The following is a 21,162-nucleotide window of genomic DNA, read 5'->3' as shown; positions in this document are numbered from 1 at the left end:
CTATAGGCTTTCGTGATTTCCTTTCATTCTTTCGATCAAGATATTGTTTGTTTTATGAGTTAATTCTTATTTGGCCCCTTACTTTGTGACCAGCTTCATTTATAGCTTCTTATTCTCTGTAAATTTAAAAGGGGATCAAATAGAAATTAACTCTTGTTTTATTATACCGGATATTAGATCCCAGTTTGTGTGGATGTCTATATATTTTTACAAATAAATGGGTGTGCACGTACCTATAGAGGTAGTTTGATTCATGGAGCCTTGTCCTAGTTTAGGCATAAGGTGCCAAAAGTGGAGACAATATTATTAGTTGTCAAGGCTTGGGACGCCACAAGTAGTATCGTAGTTGATGACGGTTTGTCACTGAGGGTGTGGTATTATGATAGTTTTACATCGCTTACGAGAGTGTTCGGAGAATGAAGTATGGGTGAATGTTCAAATTTAATAAGTGTCGAGGCCTTTTAGGTGGTTGCGTGGAGCCTTCGCGAAGAACAAGACTCTGTACATGTGGATTTGGGTCTAAGGTGTCTAAAGCGGAAACAATATCGATAATTGTTAAGGATTTGAGCGTCACAAATGGTATTTGAGTCGAGGATGATTCTTTGTTGAGATTGGGGAATATTGATAATCTCACATCACTCACGAGAATGTCTGAAGCATAATTATAGTTGAACGCTCAAGCTTAGTAAGTTACTAGAGCTTTTGATGGGCTGGTGGAACCTTCATTTAGAACAAAAACTTCGTACATGTGAGCTTGAGTTTGGGGTGTAAAAATAGAGAGTATATCGTTAACTGGTAAGGTTTGGAGTGTCACAATCGGTATCAAAATCGAAGACTACTCTTCGTTGAGGGTGGAGGATTATAACAGTCCAAAATTGCTATATAGCAAGAGTGTCCGGAGTCAGAGCTATAGGTACACGCCTAAGTTTGGTAAGTAACGAGACCTTTTGGGTGAGTCCGTAGGGCCTTCATTGAGAACAAAACCTCATACTGGTGGGCTTGGGGTTGGGGTGCCAAAAGCAAAGAAAATATCGTTAATTGTAAGGCTTGAAGCGTCACAATATATATTTATATATGTTGTACATGGCCATGTCTGAGAAGGCGCAACGAGTATGGTCTCAACTCCCTTACCTTTGCAAAAATTTGTTAAAGATTTCAGGCCCCTAAATATCAATATTGATTCTGTAATTTTTCAATCTGAATTGTATGAACAAGTAAGATGTAGCATAGTCAATAATCATCTTGCATCACAACCATGAGACTACAAGTTCAATACTTGTTATCAAAATTTAGTTTAGTTTTCTATGGTGGGCTATTAGTATCACCATCAACAATATAATAATAAATTCGAGATTTGTTTAACCGCACCATATATAGTTTTATTCTTTCAAAAATAATATTATGCCCCGCCAATATCCCGCTTGGGGTACTTGGCACGTACTGATCTAGTGAGAGAAAGTGCTTGACTTTATCTCACTAGATCCTGCCCCGTCTAAGTACCCTGGTTGAGATTCGACGGGAATATTGGTCAGACATAGTATCAACGTTATTACTCTTTACATTATTGGAGAAATGATCCCAAATAAAATTTTGCAGTGAAGCCACAGATTTTCAGCTGGACCACTAATTATGAGTGTGCATTTTAGTTTGATTTTATATTTGGTATTGAAATCCTCGTCCATACCCGAACCATAACTACATAAAATCGCTCATAAGTTGGTTCTGTTAAAAAAAAAACAATATGGATCAATTTTTTTACATTGAATATGATCAATATGGTCAATGAAGCTGAATAATGGCTAAAGAAAGAAGAAGATGATATTAAGTTGGAAATTAAAATTCACATAAGGGTATTTTTGTCTTTATTCACATGTGCAATTCGCAAACTTGAAATTTAACTCCGAGTTGACGGTTTCCATCCACGTGGGGGTGTAAATCAAAAGTTAAAAGAAAAACGGGGGTGTAGTCTTAATATTGATATTAGAATGGGGTTAATGTCAAAATCTCCGAAAATAAAATAAAATTAACAATTACTCCGCGTGGCAAGAGGACAGAATACGTTATAACGACGTTAGAGTTAGCGTCACTAAATCGTCGAGGTTAAGAAAACGGCGTTAAAAGAACGGAAAGGGAAGATGAAAGAGTTATAAAAACGACAAAAGAGCGAGTACAAGCGGCCTCCGCTCCGTCTCATTTCCCTTCTTCCGCCGCTCAAGCGTGTTTTAAGAGTGCAGAACAAGAAGAAGATAGAGAGAGAAAGTAGAGAGAGAAAGAAAGAAATTTGCAGCATTTCGTCTCCGAAATAACAATTCGATTCTTTGAAGCTCTAACACCAAAATTCAAACAGATTTTGAGCAGATTTATTACTAATACAGAAACAACTCGGTCAAGATTCCGACGCTTCTCTCTCTCTGAATTTCGCCAAGAAAAATACCTAATTCAGATCAAAGGTAGATGATTTCAACTTTATTTTTGTTATAATTGTCTCTTTTTACCTTCGATTTTTAGTTCAATTTTGTAATTCTACAATTTATCGAGTTGATGTGAACTAAAATTTAGTGAAATTATCTATTTTGACTTTGAAATCTGCTGGATTTGATTTTGTTTTCTGTTGCTTGAATTTTGTTTTCAGAGTTTGAAGAAATCTTTGGACTTTAAGTTGATTTCTCTTCCGAAAATTCTTTGAATTCAACGAGAGATTTACTCTTGAGGAAAATAGACAGAATTCACTTTCTGAGTCGGAATAGTACGACTCTTGAGATTTTACCAAAAATCGGCATAAATTGAACGAAATTTTCAGGTCGAGAATCTGAATGCGCATCCGATCTTCAGAAGGAGGAATTAATTTTCTTCTAAGAAATTAATTTTCGCATGCAATTTGGATCCAGTAACGCTTTATAGAATTCCAAGTTCTTCTCTTCAATATTTAGGAGGTTTAAAAAATCGAGGCAATTTGGGAATTTCTGCGGGAAAAGGATTCGTTTTTTTGTCTAATTAGCGGGAATTCAGCGCCATAAAAAACGACTTTGCTAACCGATCTGGGATTTCATTTTCCCGGGTATCAAAGGCGTGGAAATTGAAATTACTCTTATATCTCATGCGTATGGAGCTTCCTCAGTCTCGTCCTTTTGGAACGGAAGGTAAAAAAATAAATTCGTTTATTTTAGCCATTTTCAGGTGAGAAAATAAATTCCCATCTCGGAGTGAATTTGTTTTCTTTAGGTGATTTCTTTTTCTTTCTCTTTTACAGGTAAAAAACCTACACATGATTTTCTTTCTCTGTATAATCACTCATCTTTCCAGCACCAAGATCCAAGGCCTTCTCAAGGTATGTCTTTTGTTAATCTAGTATTAAAATTTGTACAGATTCTAGACCGTTGATCTGCAGAGTTTATGATCGATCGATCAATCCGAGCCGCCCGTTTTTTTAATTCAATTGATTGAATATAGTCATCTGGATTTTAAAATCCATCAATTCTAAAGGACTAAAATTTATCCCTTACTGCTTAGAAAATAGATCTTTCTCAAATTGATTATTATTTTTTAGCCATGGGATGTTTCTTGCTTGCCTCTACAAGCGCTCCTCAATTTTACTCTTAAGCCTCCCTATATTTCCTCGCCCCACATATTGGGGCACTCGGAGGGCAATTAGACTGCCTAATATTTGATGTTGGCCCTTGACGTTGAAGGAGATTAGGAGTATAAATGGGCAATATCAATAAAATTGTCTAAAACATGCATTGCCGTATACATATATATGTATACATATGAAATTAACGGCCTCGTTTTGCTTGTAGAAGGGTCATCCGGGTATAGTACTAATATTGTGTTGTTATAGGAAATTGCCTCAAAACTAGAGATTTTCTGCAACCGCTTGAAACGGTAGGAAAAAACAATAGTAGTTCTTCGGAAGAAGAAAGCAGAGCAGTGGACAAGTCTAATACCGTTGAAAGACCTGCGGGACCACCAACACAACCACGACCACCTTCTTCTTCGTCATCTTCGTCAATAGAGCACATCCTTCCGGGAGGGATCGGAACTTATACAATAAACCATATTTCTGATTTCAATCACTTGGTCCCTCCTAAGCCCGAAAGATCTCCACCTACAGTCGTTCCTGCGTGTAATTCGGAGAAGAAAGTTCAAGTTAAGAATGATATGTCCAACAGTAATAGTTCTTACAGTGGAAGCTCTTTTACATTATGGGGAGACTCCGTGGTTGAGACAGGAACTACCATCACCAAGAAGAGCAACACTGCAATTCGAGGTAAATCTCTGAGTCCATTCCCGAAACTATAATATGCCCCGCAGAAAATCCCAGTAAAAAAAGTTGGTTACCTTATTCTGAAAAAAAAACGAGCATATATTTTTAAAATAAAAGATAACGAAGAACATGAGCAAGCAATAGCGTGCGAGTTCTCGAACCATTTGGGAATATTCTTAAGGATTTGGAAAAGAGCATGCACATCGTTAGATAGTTGGTCAGATAAACGATGACTACGTTAATAATGCTTGCTTGGATTTTTAGGTTATCAGACACACCTGAACTGATACATGACTACTTTTGATTAGATTTTTCAATCGAATTATTTAACATTTTTTTTAAACTTAACCATCATATATGAATTAGAAATATTTAAACTCTATAGAGTATAATGGCATCTTCATCAGAAAAAAAAAAAAAAAAAAAAGAGTATAATGGCAAATGAGAGAAGAAGGCAAGTAAGGCATACAATTGGAGAAGTCGATATTATTAAATAGTATTGATGATCCCTATAAAAAAGCTTATTAAATAGTCCCACCCATCTCGAGTAGCAAACCAATTAAATTGTTTGCCCGTGAGCTACTAACAATAAACAAATATAAACCAGAAATCCTTCTCTCTCTCTCTCTCTCTGTCTTTCCAAGTGCTCAAAAATGGGGTCATGCCTCCTCAGGTAGGCACGAGAAAGGTTTGGATTTTTTTGTCACTGACACAAATATCACTGATTCTCTTCCCCTTCACTTTGTACCTCATGTATTTGTATTTTTGTTTCCATTGTTCCATAAAATTTGACCATTATGCCTCCCAAACCACTAGTCTAGGTATGTCCTATTTCTACATAAATCTTCTACAAATTGTGCGCGCAAGTAGACCAATAACATATTCCTAAACAAAAAATAAAAAGTGTATTTTGAAAACAATGTCATTCTGGTTCAGGTGTTTTACACGAACTGTTTCCAGGTGCTTTCAGTTACGTAAAAATAATAGCGGATCTTATTGTTAACAATTGACCGCTTGAATGCTTAGAAGTAAGCATCCCATTTCTCTCAGGAAGGTCAGATAAGATTAAAAGGATATTGGTGGTGCTTCATTTGTCTAAGGCCCCAATTCACCAACAAAGTCCAAAACTCTTTTTTATTTGAAGAAAAAAGTGCCCCATCAACCACATTGACTTTTACTTTTAACAACCCCTCTGTTTCCCTATTGAAGTATAGTGGGTGCCCACACCATAGAAGTGCATGTTAACAATAGCCATGATCTAATCTGTTACAGAACCGGCGGAGAATCTAGGGTCATGGTCATCGGAACAGCCATTACCACCACCTCCTAATTACATAATTCCGACCACCTTCAATTCTCTTCCTTCATCCAAGTAAGTGAAAGACACTTGCCCCTTTTGTCACTTTCTTGATTCTCTCTTTCACGGATTTTGAAATTCTTGTCTTCTTTTCAAGTGTGATTTACTTTTTCTCTGGGGAATTTGCAGGGAAACGGGTCAGAAAAATCTAAGCTTTATGGAGATGATGAAATCTGGGAAAAGTCTTCATGAAGAAGATGACGATGAGGAAGAATTCCCTTCTAAGAAAGATATCTCTTCCCAGAAAGGTATGTTAAAAAAGTTGAATTCCCTTCTAAGAAAGATATCTCTTGGGTTACCTTTGAAATTGGGATTTCAAACAAAAAGGAATGATTTTGGAACAAACCCAGTTTGTAATTAATTACCTTCTTCTTCACTCTTTTCATGATTCCTTTTTGTGTATTTTATGTTTTATTTGCAGAATTGAGGGTAAAAGTAGATGGCAAGAGTAATGATCAGAAAGCAAATACGCCTAGATCAAAACATTCTGCGACTGAGCAACGTAGAAGGAGCAAGATCAATGACCGGCAAGTTTTACCTTTCTTCCTTAAACCCTATTTTTTTTTCTTTATGTTGTTTGCTGTTGAAGATCTTGTTGTCTAAACCCTAGAAATGTTGTTTTTACGCTGTTCTTTCATCACTGTGCTTTAGTTTTGTAGAGACCATCAGGGAGTATGGTCTTTAAGTTGTTTTTCATAAGAGAGGGTCATGTGGGAGATGGGGATTGAACCTCCCACTTCGGAACCCCGCCTTTCGAAAAGGTTTTATTTTATATTTGCTTGAACTTGTTAACGTTGCGCTTATCCGCCTATCCGGGGGCGATAAGACTTAGGTGTTTGGTCATTTTATTAAATATATTTCTTTTATATACTAATCTATCAATAACTTGTTGATTTGATTTACTATTTTCCAATCTATAATCAAAATCAAATAACTGTTTGTGTAATTTTTATATGTATACAAGTATAACCCCTTCTCGCTTAATAAACTGTGCCAAACTCAGAATTTTACTTTTGGTCGAGATACTTGAAGTTTGAGCTAGTAATGGAAGAGCATTATAGTCTTACCGGCTAATTGCTATTCAGTAATCAACATTCAACACCAACGTTTTGAATTATTTGAGTGCATTGAAATACTCCTAAGACCTTATCTTGCCTTTAAACCATTCTTATACTTTTCTACACTTGTTATGCAGGTTTCAGATATTGAGAGATCTGTTACCCTTAAATGATCAAAAGAGAGATAAAGCGTCTTTCTTACTAGAGGTACAATTTCTAAACAAAGTGAACTGAATCCCAATGAACGCTGGCGCCCGAAATATGTTACTGAAAAGTTGTTCGTCGATGGCTCTATGCAGGTTATTGAGTATATTCAGTTCTTGCAAGAGAAAGTAAATAAGTACGAGGGACCTTACCAAGGATGGAATCAGGAGCCCACCAAGTTGATGCCTTGGGTAATTTCTATTCAATTCGATACTTCGATAAAAAGTATCATTTAGTCATTATGCACTATTAAGCCTTCTGTTCACCATTTACTGACCACGTTTCTTTATTGGTAATAGAGAAATAGACATGGCCCTGGAGAAAGTATAGCTGATCATTCTCGGGGCATAAAGAATGTCCCTGGTCCAGGACTTATCTTTGGTGGAAAGTCGACTGACATTAACGTATCTATTCATCCTCCTATTCTTCCAAACTCGGCCGAAAATGACCAAAAACCAGGTGCTATCTACAAACCTGATCTTAGGTTCTCAAACAAAGCGATACCCGCTACAGTTCCTATGCAACCCGACATGTTCATTCCTTCTGGGAGGAGCTGTAATCTTACCCAACCCACGGAAAGACCGATATCTGATGGAGAGAACTTAGCCTCGAAATCTGAATCGCATTTATGGCAGAGTCGAACATGTACAACTAGCGGTGCGCTAAACGGGCAGGATGAAAGGGCAATTCAGGGAGGAACAATTAGAATTTCAAATGTCTACTCTCAAGAGTGAGTTTTTCGGCTCTTAGACTTTCTGCATACCTATCCTTCATATTTTTAGATTATATATGCTATTGGAGTTTCTTTTATGGGTCCATACTAATTGTTTTTCTACTATCAATAATTCATATTAAACATCAAATCTAGACAAGTAAACGATCGGATATGCTAATTTATGAACTTTATATATTTCAGGTTATTGAATAATTTGACAAAAGCACTAGAGAGCTCAGGTGTAGATCTCTCGCTGGCCACCATATCTGTGCAAGTCGACCTCGGAAAGCAACCAGTTGGTAGTCTGACAACGACCATGGTATTGACATTAAAATAATCCTATACAACACTGTATAGTTTTCCAAGCAAATTATGAGAATCTGATTATTTTTTTTCCATTGAACATCAGGATCACACAAACCCCTCGAAAACAATGGGACGGCCGAGGAGTGGAGAAGACTCTGATCAAGCTCAAAAGAGACTGAAGACAGAAAAAAGCTAGTATGGCATAACTTTCATACGCTTTGTTCGTGTTCCTATTTTATTCTATTATTGGGGGGTTTATTAATATTATGTTTTTGGTCTAGAAACTAAGGATCTTAGTTCAGACCTGGTTGTACATGCTCTGTTTTCATGGTTTGTTCTTTTTATAACACACATGAATCTTACTCACGGACACTATGTATTCTTTTATTCTACTACTTCTTCGTCGTCGTTTGTTGTTATCAGAGACTTCCATAAAGATGATATGGAGAAGCTGCTTGTCCCTCATGGCTTCCTTTCATATTGGGAAGTCTCCGTTTTCTGTCTTAATTCAGCTACACTATTTAATCAGAATGAAACGTTTCTTATGTACGTAGCTGTGTTTTACTATATTTAATTTGATGCTTCAATATTATTGGATTTGATTCAAGCACATATCGTTGTTGATTAACATAAGCTATCAACTAAATTTATTTGAAATCAGATCGTAAACTGAGCTAAATTTTAGATTATTCTTTTTAAAATTTGAATTTTTGGCTCTTGCTTCTGATTCGACCAGTGCCTGCTTGGGCAAATTTTTCCATAATCTAAATTTAAGCATGATTATCATAAATTACTATTGTTTCTCTAGTGTATTATAGAAACAACTTACCCCTACACAAGTTAAATTCAGATAAATTAGATTCACACAAATATGGGAAATTTGCACGAAACTCTTTAAAAATTTGGTCTTTGTTGTAAGTTAATCCCACATTGGGGGTGAGATAGAGTGTGGTGCTCCTCTTAAGAGGTTAAGCACCATTCCCTAGTGAGGCCTTTCAAAACCGTGAGGTCCAGGTGTGCCAAAGCGGATAGTATCACTAGCAGCCCGGAAGCTGGTCTGTACCATCCTATATCACCGTGAGGCCTTTTAAAACCCTGAAGCACAGGTGTGCCAAACCGGATAGTATCACTAGCAGATCGAGAGACTGGTCTGCACCATCCTATATCACGTTATCAGCACAATTCCCTCTACTATGATGTACTCTTGGGAAGGTGTGTTGTAAGTCAATCCCACATTGGTGGTGAAATGGAGTGTGGTGCTCCTCTTAGGAGGTTAAGCACCCTTCCCGAGGCATTTTAAAACCGTGAGAAGCAGTTCTGCCGAAGCGGACATCATGCAGCCCGGAAGGCTTGTCCACACTATCCTATATCACTCTTTGGTTAAAAAGGATTTATCAACTTTTTATAGGCTTCAGCTCCCTGTGACATTTTTGTAAATTATCTAATATAGAGAAAAGACAAAACTAACCTTATTGCAAAGCACTGCAAACCAGATTGCAAAGTCATTGCTAAGTAGTAGAAATCAGATTGCAAAGTAGTGCAAACTAGATTGCAAAGTTCTACAAACCAGATTGCAAAGCTCTGTAAACCAGATTGCAAAGTCATTGCAAAGCTTCGCGAACTCAACAAAAACCCTAGCAAAATACGAAACTAAGAAGTAAGATTATAGTCCGAAATAATAGCAGATTCTCTTTCCATTGTTGTCTGTGAGTGCAATTATGAAGAAAACAATGTATAAACCGTAGCAAAATCGTCCCATACTTGATCAATTTGTATTTTCTCTCTCTAAAATTCTTTCCCAAAACTAATTGAAAACTATAAAAATAAAATTCGAACACCAAATAAAGAGATTCAAAAAGCTAAACCTAAACTAAATTGATGATTTGATAGACAAAAATTGATAGAAACTCTAGATACAAAAATCGGCTAGCTCCCACTTTCACTCGTTTTTTTTCTCTAAACTTAGAAAGTTTGGACAATTCTAAATCTTAGGATTTCTTGAAAACTGCCATAGATACAAAAATTATTTAAGGTATAAAAAATGAAAGGTCTTTTAAGATTGTCCTTTATACCTATACCTAAAATTTTCATGGTGCTTCGAAGAAGAAGAAAAAGATGATTCGTCTTTTTACATAGGAAAACAACAAAATTGGGCCTCCTCCCAATTTGCTGTTATTTTGAATTGCTCCTGCACATTGAAATAGGTTAAATTGCTTAATCTGTTACTAGTTTAATTGTTTCTTGGATGTCCCAAAATTTGATCTTTTCATCATTATGACCTACCAGGAAGGTCGAGTCCTCAATGGGTTTCATCTTTTGGGTTTAAATGAAACATTGAGAACTTAAACACCTTTTTAGGTATCTATCATTTGTTGCTTAAGCTATGCTATGGGTTGTATTCATAGTAATTTAATTTCAACAATTACACTTAACTCAGTAGTTAGACTTTTGAGTAATAGTAGATTAGTAGTTTTGTACTGAAGGTCACTTTCTACACTAAAAACAACATCAACAAACTCTTCTTTGAAAATCTCCCACACTTTGAAACGTGTGTATCTTGGATCACAAACTAAGCAATCTCTCTTGGATCATAAACTAAGCAATCTCTCTTGGATTAACCAAATTAAATTAAATATACACTTAATTTTTTTAGCATCTTCAGCCGTGGCAATCACGGGGAAGAGCAATGCTGTAAGATTATTCTTAGAAATTGTTCTACTTTACTGTTTGGTTTGGTTGAAAATGAGATTGCTAGATAATCTATAAATTATATGATCGATGATTTTAAATGAAAAGGAATTACAAACTGATAGACTTTGGGTTTGAGATGTCTCCTCTCAAGGGGAATCATGTTTCGCACGAGATGTGATTCCTGATGTACTCCTACTTACAAGACACTAGTATGATAAGTGATTCTAAATAACCCACCTTTCAATCCGGACCATAGCCTAAATGAAACTCACAAAACTTACGCGTACCATTACCACCCACCTCTTCTGTTCGTGGGGTCGAATTATTAGATATTTCTTTTTTCATTGATTGTTAATAAGTCCAATGATTAAAAATGGAGTATATAGATTATTATTGAAAACACTTTTAAGCTAATTAGTTGACCGACAACTTATATTGAAGCATTCACCTTAAAAATGGGAGTTTTGTTTGATATAACATGGCTGGCCGTCCAAATAAGTGGGGGGGTGACTTTACACTTTGAACCTGAGGTGTTAGAGTTGGTTGTCTAGATTCTCAGTCCTTACTTTCTGGTCTCAATAAAATATTAGATTACTAGATTGTCTCTTGTTCTCCTTTTTGGACAGATCGTGATTTTTGATGGAATACTTACAATAAGGAATCAGGGAGTTGTTTAATTTTTTCAATCGTCCGAATCTAATTTGTCCCAGTCTAAAGTGTCTGGTTCAAGTCAGTTATTCAGACGAATCAAACATTGGTCAGACAAACAAATACTCCGAAATTTTGTCTCAAATGAATTCAGATGCTTAAAGAGAGAATGAATCAAAAAGGTAATGACATTTGAAACATTATAAACTTGGACATGTCGTAAACAATATAGAATGACTTCGATGAATCTATCAATCTGAATAAACTTCTCTCTCTCCCTCTCTCTCTATTGGAACACTGCCATGACTGCAAACTGCAGTTTCATTCATATTTCCTATATAATGGCAGGCATTCCCTATACAAGAACTGGTTTATTGCTTAGATATTAAACGTATAAATATCACCTATCTTCCTCTCCATTTTCACCATCATTTGCTTCAAAAATTCACTTTTAGCCGTCTCTTTGGCCAAAGAAACAGTGGAGTTCTAGCTGCATTTACAAACTCCTCGTATCACATACTACTTAACGAAGAATCATCCGTTAACTGCAAACATTCTTCAGGATTCGAATAGAAATAATCTTCTTCCTTGGGTCTATCTGGAATTACCACTCTTTTTCTAGGACTTCCCATTCGACTCGAATGAGCTGCTTTTACAGACGAAGAAAATTCCCTCCAGTTTAATAAACCATCGTTGTATTGATCGATTAGATTCACTAGCAACTTTCTATCCAACTGAATGGTCTTCTTGAACCCTAAAGACCTGAAAAACAAAAAATATCTCAATGAAAAGTCCGAAAGATAAAAATACTACCGATAAACAGATTATACTAAACAAATACTTCATGGTATAATACCTCCGATGACCTTCGACAACTTTAGCCATGTTTCCATCATACGTAGGAACGAAAATATCACTCTCTAATGAAACTAGATAATCTAATGCCGCCATTTGAGACGAGTGATTTTGAAAATATTTAAGATCTGAAGGTTGTAATAGTGTTTCTTTCCTGACCTGTTTCGAGAGTCAAATCATTAAGCACAATATGATCAAAGGGTATCATTAATACATCCAAAAACACTTCTGTTTTCATTTAACTCTACTAACCAGATTCGGATATGAAGCTGCTAAACTTTCCATCCTCCTTTCTCCCCCATAAATTTCGCCGGCAGCAATATAGATTTGGATATTAGGATCTATCTCTAATGCCCTGAGTGTAAGGGCAGTTTCCTCTGGTGTCAAAGGACACTGGCCTTCTCTCCTTTTTGTGTCGGAGTTTATTACTTTCTCTTTCCACCACGGATAAGCATATCTGCAAATGGGTACCAAGTAATTAGAGTTACAAGTTAGTGTCGGACGGTCTAGTTATTTATCAAAGTCGTCTTGTCTTTCGAGATTGATTGAAGAAATAGTGCATCTTACCTCATTCGTGTTAACTCTTCTACCTCTGCTTTGTCACAACCTTGAGTACAACCAGAGAATGCTAACATGTCCATTTCGTATCGGAGATGAAGTACGAGGAAAGGGCCATTCTGTCTTAGAATTCTGATAACCCGTTTACCCAACTCTTCTATCTGGGTTGTGAATTTAAGAGCATTATAGTTTACTCGGCACCGCAACTTCTGAATATCTAGAGATAGGCCATTGTTAGCAAGGCGAGCATCGGTTTTGTTCAAATGGACAATCTTGTACTTCTTTATCCGAGGGAGAATCTATTTGAAATCAATAAGAAGGGATTTAGATGAATTTATATCCATAGAAACATCAACGAGAACATACATTGGTAAATATAGGATTGAGAGGAAGATCGAACAAACCTGATGAAGGTAATACGAAATATTCGACCAACTAATTGGTGGCATCGAGTAGAACATTCCTTGTTCAACTCTTGTCTTGAGCCTTGGTGGTAACTCTTTCAATATTCGAACCTCGTCTCTTAAAGATGCAATGAAATGATCCACATCAAATATGTCTTGGAATTCACTAAAATATCAAATAAACGTAGTATCAATGAAGATTATTACTTTAAACCAAGAAGAATATGGCACTTTATATGAATTTGAGCCAATATTGAACCTACCTAGGATCAGACCAGAATGAAGTTTTGTCGAGCTCAGGGACTATAAGTGTAACATTCAAATATCTCGCAATTGTGACCATGTCACAAATCTATAAAAAAAAAAGAGACTTAGTAGTTATTGAGTTAAGTAAAACAAAGAAAAGGGCAATCCGTAACGTGATAAAGTATCTAACCGCTGATCTCATCTGATTAAGCCCGCCATTACATGAAACCATCAGATAACCATTGTTCTTGTAAACTCCTATAATAAATGGAAAAAATAAAAATGATTCAACATCAAATTGCTAAAGCATTAGCTAACCAAAATTAACATGAATCAGAGGTCGAATTTATTAATTATTATTGAAGCAATTGAAGTAACTATTAATCAATTTGAAATATCTTTAAGAAGAAAAAGAAGATAGAACAAAAACCAACCATAACTAAAAAGAGGAATTAAAAGCAACCACCCACAAGTAGAATCATAAAAGCACTGAAATTTGTTGGTCAATTAGGATTTCCAATTTCAGGATTTCTTCAAACCTAAATCCATTTTAAGGAATTTGACTAACAATAATATATTGTAATATAACATGAACTAAAGTGGGTTTAATCAACTACTTAGTCAAATCAATTTTCCCAATAAAAAAAACTCACTTTTTGGTGGAAGATGAAGAACCTTAGCAGGAACTGAAGATAACTCAACATCCAAAGGCAAATTTGAAACTGTAGTAGGCAAACCTTTCAAAACCCTAGGACCCCAAAATTCACCCAATGCTGTTAATTGTACTACACAAGTCCATAACAAAACCATTGTTGTTGCTCTAATCATCCATAATTTCATTCTAGACCTAGAAGTAACTGAGTTCTTCAATTTTTCTCCTTTACCTTCTCCAAATGACTTAAAACCCATCTCTAATCTTTTCTCCTTATTCTCAACCCTAAAATCAGATTTCTTCTCAGACTTCTCTAATCTGCACATCTTGAATTTCTTCTACCATATATGATTCAAATCCCAGATTGGGTAACCTTGATTTTGTCCAAATTCAATGAAAATCAAGGAGAAGAAACGATTCCAACTTCTCTGTTCACTTCTTCTATGATATTTTCTGAACTATAAAAACAAATAAACAGAACTTGTTTGATGAATTGATGCCTTCCCCTTACGAAAGGATACGATTTTAAAACCCTAACTTAATTACACTTTAAGTTAACGCCTCGAAATGTTAAAACCCTTTTTAGATCCAAATTTTCTCAATCAATCAATGCTGTAATAAAGAAAGCCAACAAATTCAACGAAACCCTTCCGAGTTTTTTTTTTATATTTTAATCAAGCAAATCCCTGAAAATCACAGATCTTTCTCTCTCTCTAAAATTTTTGACCCAAAATACGTCTATTTTACTCAAGAAACTCTTCTCAGAAATCATACATTATCAGTTCGATCTACAGAGAAATAAAAAAACCCTAATTTCAGAGAGTTAGCTATAAAAGATAAGAATGACCCAAACTCTTAAATCTTCACCGTTCTGAACAAAATCAATTTGGTTGAAGAAAAGTTGAGATTTTTATAATAAACCAGATCCCGGCAATTACTTACCGGAAACTAGTTGAAACTCGCCGGAATTATAAGAACCAGGAAAAAGGGAAATTAGGTTTTTATAGTTGAGAAACTTGAATTTCGGCGTCGGTGCACATAATAGAAACCATACAATATGGGACAAATTGTTAACCCTAGTTAGATAATTTTCTAACCATAGTTAATTAAAAATTCTACCAATAAATACTCTCCAGCTAATAAGTTGTCGTGTGGGACCTAGAAAAAAATCCCTTTGATCAAACACACGTATCATTTGATCCACTAGAATATTGCCACGTGGAAGACAAAACTTCAGAAAATATATGACGAGTTGGTGACTCGTGATTTACGCCGTTAGATTTGGGGCAGACTATTCTGTATTTTTTTCAGCTTTATTATATAAACCTTTTGTTTTTATAAGTTTGTGAATGTAAATATTAGGAGGGTCAGTCCATTTATAGATTTCATGTCAATGTAAATTTTGATTGACAATGAATACGCTATACACTCTTCAAAAAAAAAAAAAAAAAAAAGAATAAGCTATACAAATCATTCTATATAGTCTTATTTTATTCAAAATGCGAAATATTTGACCATGGTTTCGAAGAGCAAAATATCTAAAAGATATTGCCTTCGAAAAGTGGTGTAAGAGTGCTATAGGCGCGTGACTTTATTTAATTTATTTTTTCTTCTAAAATATTCACCAAATCACCATATCTATAATTTGTTTTTTCTTTTCCTCATTATCTAACGAAGTTTTGGCGAAAGAGATCTCCCTTCGCAAAGAGATCTCCCTTCGTCGAAAACTCATCTGGATCTGGAAGAACCAGATCCAGACGCCTTCGTCTGATTTCCAGACGAAAGAACCCCGCCTTCATCTGGAAATCAGACGAAGGGTTCCGGCGAAGGGGAGAACTCCTTCGCGGGAACTTGATAAAAAAGAAAAAGAAGAAAAGAGGGGAGAGGGAAAGAAGAGATAGAAGCGAGGCACAAATAGAGGAAAACAAAAGAGAGAGAGAAAGACAGATAGAAGAGAGATGAGAAGAGAGAGAAATGTGTCGCCACCCATTTCTGGGCGACAGCTTTATGCCTGCGACTTGAGGGGAGTGTTTGGTATTTCCTTTTTGGATTTTCAACTTTTTTTCCTCGAAACTTTTCTTTAAACCCCAAATCACCCACCCTTTTAAAATTGTTTAATTTTTTGAAAAATGTTAGCATCAATTTTAGAGTGACCTGTAAGTAGTAATAGGCTGAGACGAGTTGGATACTATTTTTTGAATCATTTTGAATGGTCGTATCGGACGAGGTAGTGAACAAAGGCTCGAGCTGGACAACTCGCAAGACCATTCAGACTGGCAACCTGAGCGGTCACTCAAATTGTCCTGTTTTGAAAATTTTCTTTTGTTCTCGGACATGACAATATAAGAGTAGAATCATATTAAAGTGCTAGTAAAGTCCAGCGATCAAAGTTGATAGACCATAGTAAAAAAATTTGCCCATCAACTTATAGCCTTTCCCTCGGATGCCCAAATGTCAATAGAAGGGCACATCGCCAATACGTGACCTATCAATTTTTTTTTTGATGAAAGATGTGACATATCAATTTGTAGTTGAAAGTTGAGGTTTCCCTTTGATACTATAAAATTCCATCAATTTTGTTTCATTGTTTCAAAAAAAAAATCCCTTAATTTGTCGGCTGCTTGGTTAGATGGTATTTAAGGGAGGGTGTCATTACCGTGTATGATTTGTTAACCTAATGGCACGCCTTTCATTTTGGCAGTCTATGTGGAAAAGGAAGCTATTTTTCTTATATGGAAAATTGGAAGGAAAAGAGAAACATATATTATCATCATTTTCTTCTAAATTAGCTTTAATTTTGGTTTGTAGTTGAACAATATTAGTACAAGTTAAATTGGAAATAGAGGTGTGTATTATTACAACTCTTGGTAATAGCTACTAAAATTCTATGTTTTCATTGGGAAATTCTTTTCCCAAAATTACTATTTCTAAAAAATCTTAAATAAATATTTTTTTCTACGCTCTTTTTCTAGACCGCGGCTGTAGGACAAAAAGACAAATCTCCAAGACATAAAGAGTTGGAATAAATCATTGTTTTATGTATTTTTCATCTTTATGGATATTGAAATTAAACATTAAAACTATTGACTTCGTGCAATTTCAAATGTAAAAGAGTTTATTAGAGCTCTTAAAGCCTAAAAGTAGTGTGACAAATGGAGAGGGAGAAAATCGTTGTTTGGAGTTTTTCCAATCTCTTACGAAAGATTGATTTGTGAAGTTTGGATTTTGAGTAATGAGTGAGGATATGAATAGAAGTGTAAGATGTGAGATTTTAGGTTTTTTGAAGTTATTGTTAGAAAATGGAGGTTTGGAGAAACAAAATTTAGTTCAAATTTGAAGTGAATTGACATGAGATATTAAAAGAAAACTATTTCGTAAATAAATTTTCCGAAAGTTCAATGGAGAAAAATGAAAGAAAGTTCGAATTATAAATAAAAATACTTCTAAGGAAAATTTCATAGTAGGTGTTATTTAGTAAATGTAGAACACAACTTTTGCTTATCTTTTTTGAACTTAATTTAGTTATGCAGTGTAAGCTCGTAAAATACTCGTATGTATTGAAACACTTTTTCAAATTTAAAGTTTGTCTCGTTTGAAATTCATAAAATTCCGATTACATTCAGTTAGTATTTACAATTATAATGATCTAGTTCCGGACAAACCATTGACATTGTACTCTAAAAGCCCCACCCACTAACTTCTTAGAGGTTCTATTTTTTACTTTTTTTTTGTTAAGATGTTCTATTTTTTACTCGAGCTCTCACACTACCACCTTAAACAATTCAATATTTTAAGGTAAACTGTAAAGACAAAACCAATAATAAGGTAAACTCTTACGAGAGACTGCATTGGTTTTCCCTTAAACAATATTGACAAAGTAGAATAACATATAAATAAAAGTAGATTAGTATATAATAATGGTCTCCAGGATAACTTTTAAATCTTAGGGATTTACAAGTGTTGTTGAGGATATTTTCATGCAAATTATGAACATGTTCTATCCTTTCGATACACTCAAGCTATTTGATATATGATGTATCCCGTTTATATACAGTTATACCCGTGTAATTCTGTCATTAAGAAAAGACACTACAAATCAAGATGTTGTTTGTATATCATAGATACATGGACAATGTGTTTTAATGAGCAAACAAATGTGTTACTTAAAAATGTATTAGAACGACATTTGTTAACAGAACCTTTAACTAATAGGCCCACACTTCTGTAAAATAAAACTACAAAGATAACAATGATGACTATACTACATAAACGTCATGCCTCATATTAATACGATAATTTTCAATTTTCATATGGGTTACTGAAGTTTGCACCTGACTCTTTACACCTTAACTGAGTGGAGATGCCCAACCCAAATTACTAATTCGATAAAAAATATGAACAAAGCACATTTAGACGAAAAATAAAATAAAATGAGAGCCACTCTCAAAAGTATGCCAACTCCAAGAGATGTATTATCATTGACAAAGACACTAATGAATAAATTAAGGTATCATGGGACAAGCCCAAACAATGGATTGGTAATCTATAATTTTCATTGCTAACATTAATGATGTTGAGTAATTACCATTAGGTGAAGTAAGAAAATGATTGGATTTCCCAAACTGAGTTTATAGAATAATTATAGCACACCCGTAAAAGATGTTAGTACTTTTTATATTCGGGGTTCAAATTCTCCCTTCTTACCCATTGAAAAGTAATTCTTTGTCGATCAATTATATAGCAGAAATCTTTTGTACAAAAATTTTGTCATTTTCTTGTTAGTCGTAGTCCTTAATAGCAAAATTCTAATTTTGTGGTCTATCATTCTCAAAGAGTCTACATGTACATAAAAGTATAGGTAATGACAAAACGAAAACATGCTTATAATACAAGAGGAAGGGGTAAACCGACAAATAATATTTAGTAAGAAAAGAAATGTATAATTTGTGTGGTGTAAGTTAGGGTTTGGGACATCTTCAATGGCCACGTTTAGAATTCCACTAAGAAGGCGATCCCCAAAAATATAGTCAATTCCAAATCTCAAATTCGGTTTGACTTGGGGTTGCATTTTGTAAGGACAATCTAAAATTCAAATTAAATTTTATTCTAAGTTACACTTCCTACTAACCTATCCTGTACAACATTCAATCTTAGAAGTTCTTGATACCATATAAACTTTTTAAATATAAGTTTTATTTTAGACTTTCAAATTGATTTGCCAGTAGTTAAATAAATATATCTAAAAAATGATTCTTTGTTGTAAAGCAATCTCACATTGGTGAGAGACAGGAGCGTGGTGCTCCTCTTAAGAGGTTAAACACCCTTCCCTAGTGAGGCATTTTGAAACCGTAAAGTCCAGGTATGCCAAAGCGTACAGTATCACTAGCAGCTCGGAAGGATGGTCTGCGCCATCTCTTATAACATTCTTTTTATTTTTTAGTCACCAATATTTGGAATTAAACTAATAAAATTTATATTTTCATAAAATTTTATAAATAATTAATTATTATGCTACATAATTAAATAAAACAACTTTAGAAATTTGTCTCATACAAAAAAGAAAGATAAATAATTTCTATTTTACCACCTAAAAATAAAAATTTCAAATGAGACACGATATATAACATAATCTTTTTCTTTTTGCAATGAAAATGCTCTAGTTATACATAAAAATATATACAAGACGTGTACTTCTTTATACATGTCATATAATTTGTGAAATTATGTGGTATATAGGTTGATTCAACATAGCATTTTTTTAAGAGAGAAAAATCCAAAGCAAATGAATAATAGAGAAATTTGACCATTCTAGTGTCTCTTTCCTAGAAAAGATCCAACCGCCAAGGAACGTATCGAAGGATACTATCTTCCCTAATTTTATATCTAGAGAGGGACATTTTGCCGATTCTTTTTTGCTTTCTTTGATAAAAAATATATAAAAAGTGTTTTGGTGTCTTAAAGGTGACTATATTCAATTAAAAGTATGAATTCATTTTGGTGGAAAGAGTACCATAACTACTTAATGAATGGACAGAATGGAATTGGAAGTTGGTGGGACCTTATATCTCATCATTTTGATGTAGCAAATCTATCTATATTATAGTCTTAAAGTAGATTATGATATTGATATTTTTTTTTTTTGATGAAGAATGATATTGATATTTGATATATGTTGTTTGGGACAATATCATTTTAACCTCCATATTATAGGAAGGAAAGGTTACCAAAGAGAAAAATATGAATAACTTTTTCCCTAAATAGACTATAAAAATAATTATTTTATTATTTATTTTTTCTTTAAAAAAGTAGATTTTCAACCTTGTTTCACTTGTCTTTTAAACTAGATTAACAAATTACATACCAAAATGGCCAACTCATGTACAAAAATTTATTAACTCAAGTCAACTCTTATCAGACAAAAATTTACACAAATAAAGTCGAATTATCATCACCAACCAAATCATTTATTATATGGAAACAAAGATATTAATAAAACCGTTTAATTGCACATGCTAGGTTTTCAATTGACCATGCGGCATGGAAGATAATAGGACATCTTCCTCAGTCGAATAATGTACGAACAAAATTTTATTGATATTGTCTTTCTCGCCGGTCAATTATAATCCCTCTCGTCAAAGTCATAGGAACTATAAACTTAAAAGGTCAAATTAAAAAAAGATCAACAAAAATGAAGTACGACCCAAACATTTGAGTCGACAGCTACTTGACTTTTTAGAAGATATTTGGAAATCTAATGGACCGGGCTGTGTGGTCAACATGAATGTTTGGTCCATACACCACCGTGTTGAGAGGTCATAATCATAAGTTGGTTTTAAGATACGACTCCGAAACTCAAACACGAGTTGAACCGAAGAAATTAAATTAAAAAAATCTACGTTCAAACACACCATAAATTGTTTTGTACATAAGTTCCAACTTATACTTCTCTGAAACCTAACGAGGGATCACATGTGTTTGTACAGTCTATTCTTATTTCTCTAACTTAACTGCAACTTTTACTATACACCTTCACCATTTATGAACCCAACTACCACCACTAATACTCCAAATAACTACTATAGTACCCCTTAAATAGTCCCTGTACTGAAAAAGGCTGAAAGTAACAGTTGAATCCTATTATATAAGAACAAAACACATGACTTGCAAGAATGAAGAGTACATTGACAGGGAAATGATTTCTTTT

General features: G+C 34.5%; 2 protein-coding genes across 2 annotated transcripts; one reads left to right on the top strand and one right to left on the bottom strand.

The window, feature by feature from the left end:
• Nucleotides 1-2,129: 2,129 nt before the first annotated feature.
• On the top strand, nt 2,130-8,453 carry LOC147547993 (transcription factor BIM2-like). The gene is made up of 12 exons (XM_086665000.1): nt 2,130-2,450; nt 2,633-3,140; nt 3,251-3,328; nt 3,839-4,267; nt 5,537-5,636; nt 5,751-5,869; nt 6,043-6,148; nt 6,817-6,886; nt 6,979-7,074; nt 7,183-7,613; nt 7,800-7,917; nt 8,008-8,453. The coding sequence occupies exons 2-12, from the start codon at nt 3,098-3,100 to the stop codon at nt 8,098-8,100; spliced, it is 1,683 nt and encodes a 560-aa protein (XP_086521126.1). The 5' UTR covers nt 2,130-2,450; nt 2,633-3,097; the 3' UTR covers nt 8,101-8,453.
• A 2,960-nt stretch (nt 8,454-11,413) lies between these two features.
• Nucleotides 11,414-15,267, bottom strand: LOC147547992 (rhamnogalacturonan I rhamnosyltransferase 1-like). Its single transcript, XM_086665907.1, has 8 exons — nt 13,960-15,267; nt 13,497-13,564; nt 13,324-13,412; nt 13,061-13,226; nt 12,666-12,955; nt 12,351-12,555; nt 12,100-12,257; nt 11,414-12,005 (listed from the first exon to the last, which is right to left on the bottom strand). Exons 1-8 carry the CDS (start codon nt 14,282-14,284, stop codon nt 11,756-11,758), a joined length of 1,551 nt encoding a protein of 516 aa, XP_086522033.1. The 5' UTR covers nt 14,285-15,267; the 3' UTR covers nt 11,414-11,755.
• Between the last annotated feature and the right edge of the window lie 5,895 nt (nt 15,268-21,162).

The sequence above is a fragment of the Eschscholzia californica genome, unplaced genomic scaffold (genome assembly GCF_041429995.1).
Source record: "Eschscholzia californica isolate CP2 unplaced genomic scaffold, dmEscCali1.0.p SCAF_3, whole genome shotgun sequence".
NCBI lineage: Eukaryota > Viridiplantae > Streptophyta > Magnoliopsida > Ranunculales > Papaveraceae > Eschscholzia > Eschscholzia californica.
Note: the sequence above shows the minus strand (reverse complement) of the source record. Positions and strands in the feature narration are given on the sequence as shown.